Source organism: Jaculus jaculus, chromosome 7 (assembly GCF_020740685.1).
Source record: "Jaculus jaculus isolate mJacJac1 chromosome 7, mJacJac1.mat.Y.cur, whole genome shotgun sequence".
Classification (NCBI taxonomy): Eukaryota; Metazoa; Chordata; class Mammalia; order Rodentia; family Dipodidae; genus Jaculus; species Jaculus jaculus.
In genome coordinates, this window is record NC_059108.1 from 85,669,024 (window position 1) to 85,688,058 (window position 19,035).

A 19,035-nucleotide genomic window follows, 5' to 3' on the forward strand; every position below is an offset into this window, starting at 1 on the left:
CACAGTGAGATCCTGTCCCAAAGCAAAACACTATCTTCCAAACACAAAATGGGCTGGATATCTATGACCTCACAGTGTCTGGCACTACATACACAAGACCTCCATATAGGAAGAAATGATGATGACATCAAAATAAAAAAGAGCTTGATTGAGAGGGGGAAGGAATAACATGGGGAGTGGAGTTGCAAAGAGGAAAGTGTGTGTGGTGAATCACCATGGTTTATTGTCTATAATTATGGACATTGTCAATAAAAAATAACAATAGAAACAACAAAAACCCACTAGGGCTGGAAAGATGGCTCAAGTTTAAGGCACTTGCTTGCAATGGATAATGACCTGGGTTTGATTCCCCAGTACCGACATAAAGCCAGATGCACAAAGTGGTGCATGCATCTGGAGTTCATTTGCAGTGGCTTGAGGTCCTGGAGTGCCCATTCTCCCCTCTCTCTCCTTGGAATAACTTAAATGCATACAATTTTTTTTTAAATTAAAAATGGCTGGAGAGAGGACTTAGTTAAGATGCTCCAGGTCCCATACAGCCAAATGCACAGTGATGCAAGCATGCAATATCGCACATGTACACAGGGGGGCACACACATCAGGTGTTCACAGCTGCTAAAAGGTGAAAGAAAGGCCAGGTGTGCCCATTCTCTCTCTCTCTCAAAAAACAAAAACAAAAATCTAGGTGTGGTTACATACACCCTTTAATCCCAGGAGTAGAGAGGCACAGGTGGCAGGCTTGCCTTGAATTCAAAGCAACCCTGGGACCACATAGTGATTTTCAGGTCAGCCTGAACTAGAGTGAAACCCTAACTCAAAAAAACCAATACCACTCTGACCACCCAGGAACGGATTCCAGCTGTGGGTGAGTTTTTCCCTCAGCTGGGCCCAGGCCCAGTTAACTCTCCACATGGACTCCTTTATTCTCTTCAGCTTCCCACAAGGCAGGAGCTCCTTGAACTTTCCTTTTCCTTTCCACACTATTTTCCCCCAGGCCCTCCACACGTAAGGTCTTTAGCCATGTGGGTGCCTTTCCTTGGCTCTGTTCTTCCCTCAATAAATACAGTAATTAAGAAAAAAAAAAAAGGGGCTGGAGAGATGGTTTAGCGGTTAAGCGCTTGCCTGTGAAGCCTAAGGACCCCGGTTCAAGGCTCGGTTCCCCAGGTCCCATGTTGGCCAGATGCACAAGGGGGCGCACGCGTCTGGAGTTCGTTTATAGTGGCTGGAAGCCCTGGCTCACCCATTCTCTCTCTCCCTCTATCTGTCTTTCTCTCTGTGTCTGTCACTCTCAAATAAATAAATAAAAAATGAACAAAAAAAAGAAAAAAAAATATCAGCCGGGTGATGTGGTGCATGCCTTTAATTCCAGAAGAGAGGTAGAGGTAGGAGGATCTGTTTAAGGCCAGCCTGGGACTACACAGTGAGTTCCAGGTTAGCCTGGGCTAGAGAGAGACCCTATCTCAAAACAGAAACAGGGCTGGAGAGATGGCTTAGCAGTTAAGGTGCTTGCCGGTGAAGCCAAAGGACCCAGGTTCGATTCCCCAGTACCCACATAAAGCCAGATGCACAAAGTGGTGCATGCAGTTCATTTGTAGCAGTTAAAGGCCCTCCTGTGCCCATTCTCTATCTATCTGCCTTTCTCTCTCAAATAAATAAATAAATAAAACAAAAGACAAAAACAGGGCTGGCAAAAAAAAAATATATATATAGAAGCCTGGTGTGGCCACACGTCTTTAATCCCAGCCTTGGGAGGCAGGGGTAGGAGGATTGGCTTGAGTTTGAGGCCACCCTGAGGCTACATAGTGAATTCCGGGTCAGCCTGGACTAGAGTGAAACCCTACCTTGAAAAATCAAAATATAAAAAATAAAGAAAGTAAACATACAGGGCTGGAGAGATGGCTTAGTAGATAAGGCACTTGCCTGCAAACCCTTGTTCAACTCTCTAGGTCCCACATAAACCAGATGTACAACATAACACAAGTGCAAGGTCACATATGTGCACAAGGTGGCACATGTGTCTGAAGTTCAATTCCCATGGCTGGAGGCCCTAGTGCGCCAATTCTCTCTCTCTCTCTCTCTCTCCCTTTCATTAAAAAAAGGGGCAGTCTGTTGGGCTTGCCTCAAAAAAGAAAGCAAACAACAACAACAAGAAAAACAGTTTTGCCAATATCCTTGTCATTAAAAAATAATTTTATATATGACTCAATTTAATGTCACTTGTTATAAAGCTTTTTTCCCTTTTATTTATTTTTGTTTTGTTTTTCCAAGGTAGGGTCTCACACTACCCCAGGCTGATGTGGAATTCGCTATTCAGTCTCAGGGTGGCCTCAAACTCATGGCGCTCCTCCTACCTCTGGGATTAAAGGCGTGAATTACCATGCCCTACTTTCTTTCGTTTTTTTCCCAAGGTAAGGTCTCACTGTAGTCCAGGCTGACCAGGAGCTCACTCTGCAGTCCCAGGCTGGCCTTGAGCTCACAGGGATTCTCCACCTCTGCCTCGGCTGGGATTAAAGGCATGCACCACCACGCCTGGCTTTGTTATTAAATCTTTAGTACAATACTACCTTTGCATGCTTCAGTTCTAATTCTGCGAGTTCCACTAAATTTTTTCTGAATGCAGCAACTCTTCTTGTCTTAAAATCTATAAGTTCTGTGAACAAAAAGAAGAAAAAAAAAGTTAGAATTAATTCCTAATAATTACAAAGAATCTCTTGTAAAGGCAGCTGTGATGTTAGCATGAAGGGGAAGGAGAGAGCTAGCTTCTTTTAGGCAGTTTAGTTAAGGACAGAAGCCCAAAGAAAAACAGATGTCACTTCACCTGTTTTAGGAAAACTGGAACTCATGTCTGTCTGACATGAGTCTCATCCACAATAGCCGCAGCACCCCCTGCTGTCTCCATAGTCTAGGAATCTGCAAACCAATCAAATCTTCACTCTACGTACCTGAGTCTAACAACAAAATCCATTTTTTTAAAAAAAAAATTTTATTTACCTATTTGACAGAGAAAGGGGGGGCGGAGAGGTTGAGAGAGAGAATGGGCACACGAGGGCCTCCAGCCACTGCAAATGAACTCTAGACATGTGCACCCCTTGTGCATCTGGCTAATGTGGGTCCTGGGGAATAGGTCCTTTGGCTTTACGGCAAGTGTCTTAACTGTTATGCCATCCTTCAGCCCAACAAAATTCTTTCTTTATTTTTTTATTTTTTTTGTCTTTTGAGGTAGGGTCTTGCTCTAGCCTAGGCTGACCTGGAATTTACTATGTAGTCTCAGGGTACCCTTGAACTCATGGTGATCTTCCTACTTCTGCCTCCCAGGTGCTGGGATTAAAGGAATGTGCTCCCATACCTGGAGAAATCCATATTTAATTGCCTATAAAGGCTTGTCCCTGCTGATCTCTGCCAGCTCATCTCATTTGTCTGGACACATGTAAATCTGCCTCTATACCTGGGTATTTTTCTAAGATAGTTTAAATTTAATATTTTCTTTATTTATTTGAGAGACTGAGGAAAAGAGAGAGAAAGAGACAGATACAGAGAAAGAATGGGTGCTCTAGTGCCTCCAGTCACTGCAAACGAACTCCAGATGCATGTGCCACCTTGTTCATCTGGCTTATGTGGGTACTGGGGAATCAAACCTGAGTCTTTAGGTTTCACAGGCAAGCGTTTTAACCACTAAGCCACCTCTCCAGCCCTCAACCTGGGTAATTTTTATTATTTATTTATTTGAGAGAAAGAGGGAGGAGAGAGGGAGAGAGAGAGAGAGTGAGAGAATGGGCATGCCACGGCCTGCAGCCCATTGTAAATGAACTCCAGATGCATGTGCCATCTTGTGCAGATATCTGGCTTACATGGGTCCTGGAGAATCAAACCTGAGCCCTTTGGCTTTGCAGGCAAATGCGTTAACTGCTAAGCCATCTCTCCAGCCCCAACCTGGGTATTTTTCTGCCTGCCTTCTATCTGTGTCATGCTTTGGGGGGTACCTTCTCACTTTTGACATTTTTCTTTGATCTCTGAGTCTACCACATGGGTATTTCCTCTAAACTCTGGGTCTACCATGTATATAACTCTCTAGGCTTTATAACTCAATTCTTTGGCATCTGAATCTTCCTATCTCTGCTCTGGTACTTTCTCTGTTATTTTTCTTCAAGCCACACCACTTAATCTTCTAACTTTTTCTCACGTGAAGGTACAGGGCTGATGCTTTTCATATATACATGTGTGTGAATGTTTTTTCTAATATTTTCTTTCCTTTTGTTTTTTTCTGAGGTAGGGTCTCACTGTAGTCCAGGCTAACCAGGAATTCACTATGCTTAGTCTCAGGCTGGCCTTGAACTCATGACGATCCTCTTACCTCTACCTCCCAAGTGCTGTGACTAAAGGCATGCCCCACCACACCTGGTCATTTTCTAAATCTTTTTTTTTTTTTTTTTTGGTTTTACAAGGTAGGGTCTCACTCTAGCCCACACTGACCTGGAATTCACTATGCAGTCTCAGGGTGGCCTCGAACTCATGGGGATCCTCCCATCCCACCTGAGTGCTGGGATTAAAGGTGTGCGCCACCATGCCTGGCTTCTAAATCTTTTTGTATGGGTTTCTAGGTCCTGTCTTTCATATGTGTGGAACGGCTCCAGCCTCTTCCTGGATACCGATTTCCTCTAAATAAACTTTACAAATTATGACTCTCCCTAAATAAACTCAGTAATTCATAATTTCTCCTTCTATCATTATGTAATCTCAAGGTGGCCTCAAACTCACAGCACTCTTCTTACCTCTGCCTCCTGGTGTGCACCACCACACCTAATTTGAGTCTGTTTTTATCAGTTCTTTGTTAAAGTAAGATAAGGACCCAAAGACTAAGATTCACAAGTTAGGGAGACCCCTCCCAAACTCCAAAATCCTGCATCAACAGTACCTTGTTTTGCAGATTCAGATATTTTTTCAAACTTCTGACAGCACAGTTGTTGGGATGTTTCCGCCTGCAGAACATCTTTGTTTTTTGCTCTTGCCTTATCCAACGCTTTATTAGCATTTTCATAATCCACTAGGGACCTCGATCGTCTGTAGAGGAGATCCTAGAAAACAGAATGCTTCCAAGTACACAATACGTCTCTCCAGTAGTTACATTCAACTACCACTACCTTTAGATACAGTGATCTCACATGCCAGTGACCTTCAGAAATGTTGATCCCTCTGCAGGTTCTGGGAGCTGAATCCAGAGCATCACAGTTTATGCCTCAGTCTCTTGATGTTTTTATTTATTCATTTATTTATTTTTGATTTTCAAGGTCTCAGTCTAGCCCAGGCTGACCTGGAATTCACTATGTAGTCTCAGTCTGGCCTTGAACTCATAGTAATTCTACCTCTGCTGGGATTAAAGATGTACGCCACCACGCCCAATTTTGCTTTATTTTCTTTTAACCTATATACGTAACCACGCCTGGCATAAATGTATAGTCCCGGATGGCCTCGAACTTCTGATCCTTCTGCCTCCACCTTTTCAGAAATTTCCTACTGGTGTGCATCATCACAACCAGCTACATTTTTGTTTTAGACAAGGTATCAATGTGTTGAATAAGCTGGCTTTGAACACCTGATCCCCCTGCCTCAGCTATCTAGGGAGCAAGATCAAGGTGTATGTGCTACCATGCCTGGCTCTATTCCTGAGTATGTTTCGAGTGGATTCCTGATTCATTTGTAATGCTGAGGTTGAAGCCAGTGCATTGCGCATGCTAGTGTTCAGCGCCTGTCCCACACTCCTACTCTAATTTCAGATCCATCTTGTTGCTTTGTGTATCTATAGCTCATTCCTTGCTATTGAGTTGTATTCTGTTGTTTCCTGTTGGTGGACATTTGGGTTATTGGCAATCTTCAGCCATTACAAATAAAGCTGCTGTGACACCTATGTAGATACATGATACAGGCAGTCATTTCCCTTGGGTAAATACCTGAGAGTAACATGACTAGACCACTGGGCAGATGTGTGCTTCACTTTTGAAAGAGCTGTGAAACTGGGCTGAAGGGATGGCTTTGTGGTTAAGGCAAAGCTGAAGGACCCAGGTTCAATTTCCCAGGACCCACGTTAGCCAGGTGCACAAGAGGGTGGGCATACACGTCTGGAGTTCGTTTAGTGGCTGGAGGCCCTGGCATGCCCATTCTCTCTCTCTCTCTCTTTTTCTGTCAAATAAATAAATATTTTAAAAACCTTTTATAAAAAGAAAAAGCTGTGAAACTTTGCCTTCTAAGGAACTATGCTTGTGCCCATAGATCACTGCTGCTGTCAGCTTTCGCTATATACACACATACATATGTGTGTGTGTGTGTGTCTGTGTGTGTATGTATGCATGTATGTAGAGGGCAGGGGAGAGAGGGAAATATCCTGAAGAGGTGATGGAAACAATGAAGAGCTATAGGAAGGTGACTTGTGGGCAGGAGACGGCTGTCGCGCTCTTGAGCTCCCAGCAGCTGTGTTGCCCATACGAGATCTGCACAAGACTGCGCCCGGCAACATACTGTCATAGAGGGAAGAAGGGCTCACGAGGCTCTACACTGATTTTAGAGGATTTCTTTTTAATTTAATTTTTTATTTATTTATTTGGCAGGGAGAATGGGTATGCCAAGGGCCTCCGGCTGCCGCAAATAAACTCCAGATACATGTGCCACCTTGTGCATTCACCTTACATGGGTACTGGGGAACCAAACCTGGGTCCTTTGGCTTTGCTGACAAGCATCTTAACTGCTAAGCCATCTCTCCAGCCCAGGAATTTCTTAAAAATTTATTTTTCACTGACAACTTCCATGATTGTAAACAATATCCCATGGTAATGCCCTTCCTCCCCCACTTTCCCGTTTGAAATTTCACTCTCCATCATATCCCCTCCCCCTCTCAATCTCTCTGTTTTATTTTGATGTCATGATCTTTTCCACCTATTATGAGGGTCTTGTGTAGGTAGTGGCAGGTACTGTGAGGTCATGGATATCCAGGCCATTTTGTGTCTGGAGGATCACGTTGTAAGCAGTCCTACCCTTCCTTCGGCTCTTACATGCTTTCTCCCACCTCTTCCGCAATGGACCCTGAGTGTTGGAAGGTGTGATAGAGATACTGCAGTGCTGAACACTCCTTTGTCACTTCTTCTCAGCACCATGGTGCCTTCTGAGTCACCTCAAGGTCCAGGACTTTTTTTTTTTTTAATATTTTTTATTGAGCCATGTGTGGTGGCACATGCCTTTAATCCCAAAACTTGGGAGGCAGCGGTAGGTGGACTGCCATGAGTTCAAGGCCACCCTGAGACTACAGAGTAAATTTCAGGTCAGCCTCGGCTAGAGCAAGGCCTTACCTCGAAAAAACAAAAAACAAAAACAAAATCTAAGAAGAGAAAGAAAGGGAGGGGAGACAGAAAAATAAAGGGAGGAGAGATTATAGAAAATGGCGCTTCTTACCAGTGCACACAAACTGCAGACATACACCACTTTGTGCATCTGGCTTTTGGCTTTATGTGGGTACTGGGGAGTGGAACCTGGATCAACAGGCTTTGCAAGCAAGTGCCTTTAACTGCTGTGCCATTTCTCCAGCCCCTTTCTGAGGATTTACATGCAATAAATTGGCTGATGGGAAAGGAGCCATTTGATTTTCTTCAGTGGTGTAGCTGCTGGTAAAGTGCCCATGCTCCTGTATACAAAGCTCACCTAAGCTCTGATAAGTAACAGTCTTAAATGCGGTGATTGCTAAAGGAATGAACAAGGAGTTACCTTGGCGGCTTGAGATTCTCTTAAGTAATATTTTAACAGGTCCGAGAGTTTAAGGTCCTCATCAGCAGATACCCGTGCTTCTATCTTCTATAAAAAGGGAAGAGCTTGGTTCTTAAATCAGCATTACATTCTGCTCTGAGCAGTTTTCTCAACATATACAAACATTAGTTACAGCTACAGTGTCTTGGTGTCTTACACTCCATGCCTGTTTTATCAAAGTTTCTTTCACTTTTTCCTACTAGCATTTTACTTTCCCTTAAAACTCTAGCAAAAAAACCCACAAAAAAACAATGTAGATAAATGACTTTAGTGAATTTATGGCATGTCTTTTAGTTATGTTATTAATACTATTCACTTTTTTAAAAAAATTTATTTATTTATTTGAGAGCAACAGACACAGAGAGAAAGACAGATAGAGGGAGAGAGAATGGGCGCGCCAGGGCTTCCAGCCTCTGCAAACGAACTCCAGACGTGTGCGCCCCCTTGTGCATCTGGCTAACGTGGGACCTGGGGAACCGAGCCTCGAACTGAGGTCCTTAGGCTTCACAGGCAAGCGCTTAACCACTAAGCCATCTCTCCAGCCCACTATTCACTTTTTTGGGGGTGGTTTCTGGTGGTGCTGAGATCAAATCCACTGTGCTTGGCCACTGAGCTATATATACCTTTAAAGCTGATGATATTAATTTTTTTGGTTTATGTGTATTGAGACAGTATTTCTCTCCACCCCCCCCCCCTTCCTTTTTTTTTGAGTTAGGGTCTTGCTCTAGCCCAGGCCAACCTGGATTTCACAATGCAGTTTCAGACTGGCCTCAAACTCACAGCAATGCCCCACCACACTTTTTTTTTTTTTTTTTCAAGACATTATCATGTCTTTTTTTTTTTTTGGTTTTTCAAGGTAGGATCTCACTAGCCCAGCTGATCTGGAATTCACTATTTATTCTCAGGGTGGTCTGGAACTCACAGTGATCTTCTGCCTCCCACAAAATGACTATGATTAAAGTTGTGCACCACCATGCCCATATTTTTTTGTTGTTTTCCTTTTTTTAGGTAGGGTCTCACTCGAGCCCAGGCTGACCTGTTCAGACAGGCCTCAAACTCACAATGGCCCTTCCACCTCTGTCTCCACAGAGTGCTGAGATTAAAGGCATGAGCCTCCATGATCAGCCTGCCTGGCTTTAAGAACGAACTTTTTTTTTTTTTGAGGTAGGGTCTCACTCTAGCCCAGGCTCACCTGGAATTCACTATGGAGTCTCAGAGTGGCCTCGAACTCATGGCAATCTTCCTACCTCTGCCTCCTGAATGCTGAGATTAAAGGTGTGTGCCACCATGCCCGGCTCAAGAATGAACTTTTGGGGCTGGAGAGATGGCTTAGTGGTTAAGCACTTGCCTGTCAGGCCTAAGGCCCCTGGTTAGAGGCTCGATTCCCCAGGACCCACGTTAGCCAGATGCACAAGGGGTGCACACGTCTGGAGTTCTTTTGCACTGGCCAGAGGCCCTGGCGTGCCCATTCTTTATCGGTCTATCTGCCTCTTTCTCTCTCTGTCTGTCACTCTCAAATAAATAAATAAAAAACAGGGCTGCAGAGATGGCTTAGCGGTGAAGCGCTTGCCTGCCAAGCCTAAGGACCCTGGTTCGAGGCTCGGTTCCCCAGGTCCCACGTTAGCCAGATGCACAAGGAGGCGCACGTGTCTGGAGTTCGTTTGCAGAGGCTGGAAGCCCTGGCGCGCCCATTCTCTCTCTCTCCCTCTATCTGTCTTTCTCTCTATGTCTGTCGCTCTCAAATAAATTAAAAAAAAAAAAATTTTAATGAAAAAAATAAATAAATAAAAAACAAAATGTAACCCTGGAGCTGGGAAGATCTCAACGGAGTGCTTGTAACACAAACCTCAGGAGCGTGGGCAGAGCCTTCCTATACAACAGTTTAGTCTACAGTCTAGCCTTGAACTCTCTGGGTAGCTCAAGCTGGCCTCAAGTTCATATTCTCCTGCCTCAGCCTACTGAGTGCTGACACTACAGGTATGTACCACACCTGGCATTTTAAACAGATTCTCAAGTGTCTGTACAGGACTGTTAGTATAACCCTACCCAGTAGGTCTCAAGAATTGAGTACTTAAGCCGAGCGTGGTGGCGTGCGCCTTTAATCCCAGCACTCGGGAGGCAGAGGTAGGAGGACTGCCATGAGTTCGAGGCCACCCTGAGACTCCATAGTGAATTCCAGGTCAGCCTGGGCTAGAGTGAGATCCTACCTCAAAAAACCAAAAAAAAAAAAAAAAAAAAAAAAAAAGAATTTAGTACTTACTCTTGTTTTATCAAACAGTTCTGAAACTTTGAGGAAAAACCTAGAAGGGAAAAAATATTTTCATCAGAAACATTTGAAATGATTTTCTGCTTTAACTATTTAGAGAACATGTCCCCAAACTGTATCACTAATGAGAATTCTTGCTTCATTATGTGAAACATTCAACAGTCATAACTAAGACTTCTCTTAGTTAATAAAAACTTCCTGATTGTTCCACTGTTGCAGAAAATCCTCTTATTTCAATGACTTCATGATAGTCTTCAGTCATAAATTAAACTTAGAAAGGTAAGAGAATTGCTGTGAGTTCAAGGCTACCCCGAGACTACATGTTGAGTTCCAGGCCAGCCTGGGATAGAGCAAAAACCTACTTTGGAAAACCAAAACCAACCAACCAAACAAAAGCAAAAAAAAAAAAAAAAGGAGGGCATGGTGGCACATGCCTTTAATCCCAGCACCTGGGAGGCTAAGAGAGGATCCTGTGAGTTAAAGCCCAGGTTGAGAATAATTCCAGGTCAGCCTGGATTACAGCAAGAACTTACCTTGAAAACCCAAATAAATAAAGTATAATAAATAAAAAAATTCATTGGCATGGGGACTAGTGTTTCAGTTCAGTTGCAGGGGCTGAGTGCTCAGGACTACTGTAAGATACTGCATTAACTCCTTAGCACTACCAAAAGCCAAAGACAAAACACAATACCAGGGCTGGAGGGATGGCCCAGTGGTTAACCCAGTGGTTAAAGATGGTTGCTTGCAATACATGACAGCCAGGGGTTTGATACCCCAGTGCCCACATAAACTCAGATGCACAAAGTGGCACATGCATCTGGGGTTCACTTGCAATGGCAAAAGACTCTGGATGTGTCTATTCTCTTTCCCTCCCTTCATCCTTCCTTCTTCTACTTGCAAAAACAAAACAAAACAAAACAAAACAACAAGAAAAACCTGGGTTGGGCTGGGACAGGCATGGTGGCACACACCTTTGATCCTAGCACTTGGGAGGCAGAGGTAGAAGGATCACTGTGAGTCTGAGGCTACCCTGAGATTACATCGTGAATCCCAGGTCAGCCTGGGCTAGAATGAGACCCTATAACAAGACCCCCCCCAACCGCAAAAAAAAAAAATCACTGGGCTGGGGCTGGAAACATGGCTTAATGGTTAAGTTGCTTGCCTGTTCTGTGTTTAGAACACGAGGGCTTGCTAGCTACTTAAGTGCAGCCAAACTGCTGAGCTCCAGGTTAATGTGCTGTTTCAAAAAACAAGGTGACAGGGCTAGAAAGATGGCTCAGCACCTTAAAGGCACTTCCTTCCAAGCCTGCTTGCTGAATTCCATCTTTCTTGGCACCCATATAAAGCCATTTGCAAAGAAGGTCAAGTGCTTGTGCACTTACACACACAAATAAATGTTTTGACAAAAATATTTTAAAATGCCTATCTAGAGCCGGGCAGGGCACATGCCTTTAATCCCAGAACTGGCAGGGGGGAAGGGGGTAGAAGAGGCAAAGGTAGCAGGATCATTGTAAGTTTAAGGGCAACTTGAGACTACACAGTGAATTCCAGGTCAGCCTGGGCTAGAGTGAGATCCTACCTCAAAAAAAAAAGGGGGGGAAAGAAAACGCCTATCTAGATTACAAGTATTGTGTTTCCAAGAATGCTAACAATGCTGTTTCTTTATTTCATGTTCTTAATTAAAATCCTTACTTGCATATATCTGTAGAATCCTGAGTTCCTAAAGCATATAATGAAGAACCAATTCTATTGTAATCATCTGCAGCACCTATGGAGAAAAGAGTTAAGAATTAAAAAGTAGTTCATGTAATAGAAGATACTGAAAGTCTAGAAAAGGAAAGGATATATACAACAATATGACAGACATTGTTAAACTTATGTTGAAGGACTCAGGAAGCCATAATAAGCCTCAGAATCATCAGTAGGCCTAGGTTTCTGCTTCCCAGCAAGGTCAGTTTCCTGATAAGGGGGAACAGACTGCCTGCACCATGCGTTCCTGTGGTCATAGATAAAGTTTGCTTAAAGTTCCTCAAATACACATAGCCAGTCACAATAAAGGTTACCTAATCTGCTTTGAATCCCCTTAGCACCCTGACCACCAGTATCCTAAGCCTATCAGAAAAATACAAGTGCAGTTACTGCTTAAATCAACCAGTCATGTAACCATTCTCCCTACTTCTTTGTTCAAATCCCTATAAAAACCCTGCCCCAGCTGGCGTGGTGGTGCACGCCTTTAATCCCAGCACTCGGGAGGCAGAGGTGGGAGGATTGCCATGAATTCAAGGCCACCCTGAGATGACAGAGCTAATTCCAGGTCAGCCTGGACCACAGTGAGACCCTACCTCAAAAAACAAAAAACAAAACAAAACAAAAAAAACCTGCCCCCCTGCTGCTCAGGGTTCTTGTATGGATCCACTACCTTGGTGAAGTCAAGGGTCTCAGCTTAACCCCGAAATAAAGCTCTTTGCTGCTGCATAGGTGTCTGACTCTCTTGGTGGTCTTTGGGGACTTTGCAATCTGGGCATAACAATGTCAAAACTGCTTTTGGAGCAGAAGAAATACAGGAATCTACCTAAGTTAGAGAATTTATGGAACCTACTGAATGAGTTGATTTTTGTAGCATGAGCAGATTTTTAGATGAAGGGAACAACAAAGGGCAGAGGGCATAGAAAATGATGACATATTCAGAAGTTCTGTGGGAGTTAGCACTACTAGAAACAGAGGGGAATGGATGGAGTTGAAGATAGAAAACCTAGAAGTATTTTCAGGGAAAAGGTCATGAAAATCATGACAGCTTGAATTGAATCTTGTGAAGATAGGTGTTCTGAATCAATTCTAAGTCATATGGTAATAAAATCAATCTGAGGGGTCTGGAGGCCCCTCCCCAACTGCTGGCTAAAGTTAGAGAGAGAAAGAAAAGTGGAGACAGAAGCCAGCTGTGGTGGCACATGCCTTTAATCCCAGCACTCGGGAGGCAGAGGTAGGAGGATCCCTGTGAGTTCAAGGCCAGCCTGGAACTACAGAATAAGTTCCAGTTCAGCCTGGGCTGAGGGGAAGGCAGAGATGTGAATCTATTCATAGGTCACAGTGTGAAAACCACTGCTCTATATCCAGATGTAGGATCTCACTCTGGCCCAGGCTGACGTGGAATTCACTATGTAGTCTCAGGGTGGCCTTGGAACTCACAGCGATCCTCCTACCTCTGCCTCCCGAGTGCTGGGATTAAAGGCGTGCACCACCACTCCCGGTTCTGTATCCAGATGTTTACAAACTATAATATGTCAACTTTATAATTATTTCATTAAAAAGCTTAATCTGGGCAGTAGATAGCTTAGCAGTTAAGGTGCTTGCCTGCAAATCCTAGGGACCTAGGTTCGATTCCCCAGGACCCACGTAAGCCAGATTTACAAGGTAGCACATCCATCTGGAGTTCCTTTGCAGAGGCTGGAGGTCCTGGCATGCCCATTCTGCCTCTTTCTCCCTCTCTCTCCAATAAATAAATAAAATACTTTAAAAAAAGAAAAAGCAGGCTGGGAGTGGTGGCTCACGCCTTTAATCCCAGCACTGGGGAGGCAGAGGTAGGAGGATCACCATGAGTTCCAAGGCCACCCTGAGTCTACATAGTGAATTCCTGGTCAGCATCAGCTAGAGTGAGAGCCTACCTAGAAAAACAAACAAACAAACAAACAGAAATACAAACTTAAACCACTTAACAGTCTTACTTTTGTGAGATCTTGTCATCCTATCAGATTTAGCAGATGCATCCTTAACTCGGTTATGATATTCCAAAAGGAATGTCCGCTCGTGCTCAAAGAAGTCATCTACATCCTGGAGAATCAAAAGGAAAAAAGATCATTTTTCATTTATTTGTATAATCATTCTGTCATAATTATAAATATAAAATTATCATGAGGAAAATAATACAACTACCCTATAAAAATCAAGTATTCTACTCATTTTATTAACACGTTAAGACTTTAAAGCAGAGCATGGTGGCTCATTCCACCATACCAGCAGCACTTAGGAGGTAGAGGTAAGAGGACTTCCATGAGTTCAAGGCCAGCCTGAGACTACACAGTGAATTCCAGGTCAGCCTGGAGAAAAAAAAAAAACAAAAACCCACAGATTCCCCCCATAGGGTCTTGCTCTAGCCCAGATTGACCTATGCAGTCACAGGATGGCATTGAACTCACAGGGATCCTATTTCTGCCTCCGGAGTGCTAGAATTGAAGGCATGAGCCTCCATGCCCAGCCTCACCCCTCAAAGAGAAAGTATTCTTTTTTTTTTTTTTTTTAATTTTTATTAACATTTTCCATGATTATAAAATATATCCCATGGTAATTCCCTCCCTCCCCACCCCCACACTCTTTTTTTTTTAATAGTTATAATACTAATAATTTTTATTGTTGTTATTGGTTTTTCAAGGTAGTTCTAGCCCAGGCTGTCCTACAATTCACTACATAATCTCAAGGTAGCCTGGAACTCGGCAATTCTCCTACCTCTGCTTCCCAAGTACTGGAATTAAAGGCATGCACTACCACGCCCGGCAAATGGTGACAAATCTAACTTGCTGGGTTATAGTGGAGATTAAGTAAACAAGGGCTAAAAATCAATACAAGCTTAAAATTTTCTCAGATTACCAAAATCATCATCAATAAACACACTCAAATTTCATTTCCTTCCCTCTTAAAAGTATATTCTCAACAAATAATGCTACTTATCAAATATAAATCTTACCTTTACTCCTGAAACAATTACTCCATCTGCTGATTTAACCATGTTTTTAAAGAAATCTTCAAGTTTTTCCTTTTTATTTTTTCCTCTCACACTCAACTGAAAGAAAGTAACTTAGGTTAGCATTTTTTTTTTGAAAGTTACAAATAGTAGCGTCTACTTACTTACTTACTTACTTTCTTTCTTTCTTTCTTTCTTTTTTTTTTTTTTTTTTTTTTGAGGCAAGCTCAACAGACTGGGTATGCCAGAGCCTCTAGTCACTGCAATCAAACTCCAGATGCATGTACCACCCTGTGCATCTGGCTTACGTGGACCCTGGAGAATTGAACCTGGGGTCCTTTGGCTACGCAGGCAAGTGCCTTAACCACCAAGCCATGTCTTTAGCCATAAAATCTTGTGTCTTCTAATATTATTAATACTAAAACCAAACCAGAAAAGTAAGCTTAAGTATACAAAATTCTTTGGTGTTAATATTAACTTGGAAGCAAGTAAGTAGGACTTTTGCTAATTTGTTTTCCACTGAAATTATTAATTAACCTTGTTATCCAAATATAGGTACTAAGAGCTATATCATTAATTCATTAAAAACTTTTTTTGGATTGTAATGGGGAGGTAATATGATGGAGAATGGAATTTCAAATGGGAAAGTGTGGGGGTGGGGAGGGAGGGAATTACCATGGGATATATTTTATAATCATGGAAAATGTTAATAGAAATTAAAAAAAATAAATAAATAAAATATTTTTTTAAAAAAAACTTTTTTGGCGGGTTAGGGTCTCACTCTAGACCAGGTTGGCCTTGAACTCACAGCAATCCTCCTACATCTGCCTCCTGAGTGCTGGGACTAAAGGTGTGCACCACCACACTTGGCTAAAAAACTTTATTCATTTATTTATTTACTTTTTGTCAACACTATGAAGAATTCCTTAAAGCTGACCCATTTCATTCTTTCTTTGTTTTTTCTTTTTTTTTTCAGCAGGGAGTGAGGAGGGGGAAGAAGGAAATCAGAGCAGTCAGAACTAAAGAGGTAAGTTCTGCAGATCAAGAGTCAATGATTTACCCTAAGATTCTGGAATTCCTGTGCTCAAGCACCTCCCTGTAATAAATCTTTACTAGGCTTCAGAAAATATCAAATTCAAATTCAAATGCCAAGGTAGGCATTGAGATTCCAGGTACTCCCCACTTAGGACAGGAAAGGAAGGTCAAATCAAGTACTTTCCTGGAATAACTCTTGGTAGGCTTCAGATACCTTCAAATTCCATTAAAAAAAAAAAAACATTAATCAAGCCAGGCATGGTGGTGCACACCTTTAATCCCAGCAGTTGGAAGGCCAAGGTAGGAGGATTGCTATGAGTTCTAGGCCACCTGAAACTACACAGTGAATTCCAGGTCAGCCTGGGCTACAGTGAGACTATCCGTTGAAAAAAAAAAAAAAAACAACAAAAAAGCCACATTAATCAAGCTGTGTTGATGCACTGATGCATACATGTAATCCCAGCTACTTGGGAAGCTAGGATGGGAAAATCATGAGTTCAAGGCAAGCCTGACCTACAGGGTAAAATCAGTCTCAATAAATAAATAAATAAGTAAATAAATAAATAAATAAATAAAATAAACATTTAGCTCACCTCTTCCTCCCCCCAAACAATCAGGATAAGTGTTGGTGCATGCCTATAATCCCAGCTGTCTGGGTAACCAGGACAGTAAAATCATGAGTTTGAGGCCATCTTGGGTTACAAAGCAGTATCCTATCTCAGGAAAAAAACAAAACAAAACAAAACAAAAAAAAAAAAAAAAAAATGGAAGACAAACTGACTAATCTGATAATTTTATTCCTTAGGTTCAGTATTGAAACATTGAAAAATCAATGTGCCATGCAAAACAAGGTTGGATTCCCATATTCAAAATGCTTGGTCTTCCTTTCTCTCCCTAATGAGTAAAATATTTAAAAAAGATATTAAAATGGGGAGGGGCTGGAGAGATGGCTTAGTAGCAAAGGCACTTGCCTATGAAGGCTAAGAACCCAAGTTTGATCCCCAGTACCCATGTAATTCAGATGTACAAGGTGATGCATGTGTCTGGAGTTTGTCTGCAGTGGCTAGAGGCCCTGGCGTGCCCATTCTTTCTATCTGCCCCTCTCTCTAATAAACAAATAAAATAAAATATTTAAAATAAATATTTAGGGCTGTAGAGATGACTTAGTGGTTAAGGTGCTTGCCTGCAAATCCAAAGGACTCAGTTTAGGTTCCCCAGGATCCACGTAAACCAAATACATAATAAGGTGGTGCATGTATCTGGAGTTCATCTGCAGAGGCTGAAGGCCCTGACATGCCCAATCTTTCTATCTATCTGTTTCTTTCTCAAATAAACAAGTGTTTCTAAAAAAATATTTTTAAATGTATTTTTTAAAAAATGCTTGGGACTGAGCAACTTGAATCCAAATCATCTAAAAATCTGAAACTTCCAGCAACTGAAATCTTACTCCAGATGCATGTGCCACTTTGTTTGCATGTACAACCTTGCATGGTTGTATCACCTTTTGTGATAGGCTTATGTGGGATCTGAAGAGTCAAACACAGGTCCTTAGGCTTTGCAGGCTGTGCTTTAATGAGTAAGTCATCTCTCCAGCCTTGAACCTTTAAAACTGCTACAAATTCTAGATTCATGCACTTCTCTGTGCATCTGGCTTTATTTGGGAACTGGGGAATCAAGCCTTAGGCTTTCCAGGCAAGTGCCTTATCTATGAGGCTATCTCTCTAGCCCTGAAACTTTTAATCTATTTTTATTTATTTATTTATTTATGTTTTTTCAAGGTAGTGTCTTGCTCTAGCCCAGGCTCACCTGGAATTCACTATACAGTCTCAGTGTGGCCTCAAACTCACAGCAATCTTACCTCTGCCTCCTGAGTGCTAGGATCAAAGGCGTGCTGCCACCACACCTGGCTGAAAATATGCTTTTAACTGCCTTGAAATATCAAAACATTCTAGAGCAAACCTGTTGTTTTTCTATTTCCTGACTTTTACTACCCACAACCTTGAATATACTAGACTACTGTTTTACTACTGTGTTGCATCCCCAACCCCTCCAATGGCTCTTAGAACAATAATAAACTAATAAATAAATAATCGATCGGTGCTTTCATCAATTTCGTACTTACATCTTGATTATATTCCAAGAAGACATGGAAATTTAAATCTTTTCTCAAAATGGGATGTGCTGCTACACGACACAGGAACACCTCGTGCATCGCCACTGTCTTCTTGAATATGGCTAGATATTCCCTGGAAACAACCACGAAACTGAGAGTGAAAAAATGATCAACAAAGAAGTCATTGCATTTTTTCTGTTTTTAGCAAACACTGGGATATTTTAAGTCCAAAATTAGGAGCACACAGATATAATTCATGTAAAGCTGAGCACAGTGGTGCACGCTTTTAATCCCAGCACTCAGGAGGCAGAGGTAGGAGGATCACAGTGAATTCGAGTCCACCCTGAGACTACCTAGTGAATTCCAGGTCAGCCTGGTCTAGAGTGAAACCAAAACCAAAAAAATAAATAAAGATATAATTAATGTAAACAAGGGTTTTAGCTGAAATTTTAAGTAAATATATAAAATTCACTTCCTAAGAAGACTTCATGCTAGTTTACTATCTATTCTATCTAAATGTTAACATCTTTAAGTCTTACAGATTTTTCTTACTATACAAGCTGATGTTAAACATCATTCTTGGGATGTGTCTTTCAGCTTGAGAAAGAATTTGATACTTTTAAATAATTTTATTTATTTGAGACAGTGGGCGGGGGGAGGAGAGAATGGGTGCATCAGGGCCTCTAGCCACTACAAACTATAAACACATGCACCACCTTGTGCATCTGTCTTACATGGGAACCTGAAGAATCAAAGCTAGGTTCTTAGGTTTCACAGGCAAGCACTGTAACCACTAAGACATCTCTCCAGCTCAATACAACCTTAATAAATGTTTCTGTTGGGACTGGAGAGATGGCTCAGTGATTAAGGTGCTTGCCTGCAAAGCCTAATGACCCAGGTTCAATTCCTCAGTACCTGATCAAGCCAGATGCACAAAGTAGCCCATGCATCTGGACTTTGCAACTAGAGGCCTTGGCGCACCCATTCTGTTTGTCTCTCTTCTCTATATCTCTCTCTACTTGCAAATGAATAAATATCTTAAAATTTTTTGTATAGTTAGTTGTTGTATACCTTACTACAAAAAATACTGAACCTCAAAAC

General features: G+C 42.1%; 1 protein-coding gene across 2 annotated transcripts in view; it reads right to left on the reverse strand.

Moving 5' to 3' along the window:
• The window catches only part of Snx6 (sorting nexin 6), a 58,356-nt gene that overhangs the window by 2,983 nt on the left and 36,338 nt on the right, over positions 1 to 19,035 (reverse strand). For both annotated transcript variants that reach the window (XM_004649115.3, XM_045155035.1), the window contains 8 exons: positions 17,944 to 18,067; positions 14,790 to 14,885; positions 13,774 to 13,879; positions 11,744 to 11,819; positions 10,046 to 10,085; positions 7,747 to 7,833; positions 4,913 to 5,072; positions 2,565 to 2,650 (listed from right to left, as the gene is read on the reverse strand). In XM_004649115.3, the coding sequence (XP_004649172.2) occupies positions 2,565 to 2,650; positions 4,913 to 5,072; positions 7,747 to 7,833; positions 10,046 to 10,085; positions 11,744 to 11,819; positions 13,774 to 13,879; positions 14,790 to 14,885; positions 17,944 to 18,067 (775 nt within the window). The remainder of the gene's footprint in view (positions 1 to 2,564; positions 2,651 to 4,912; positions 5,073 to 7,746; positions 7,834 to 10,045; positions 10,086 to 11,743; positions 11,820 to 13,773; positions 13,880 to 14,789; positions 14,886 to 17,943; positions 18,068 to 19,035) is intronic.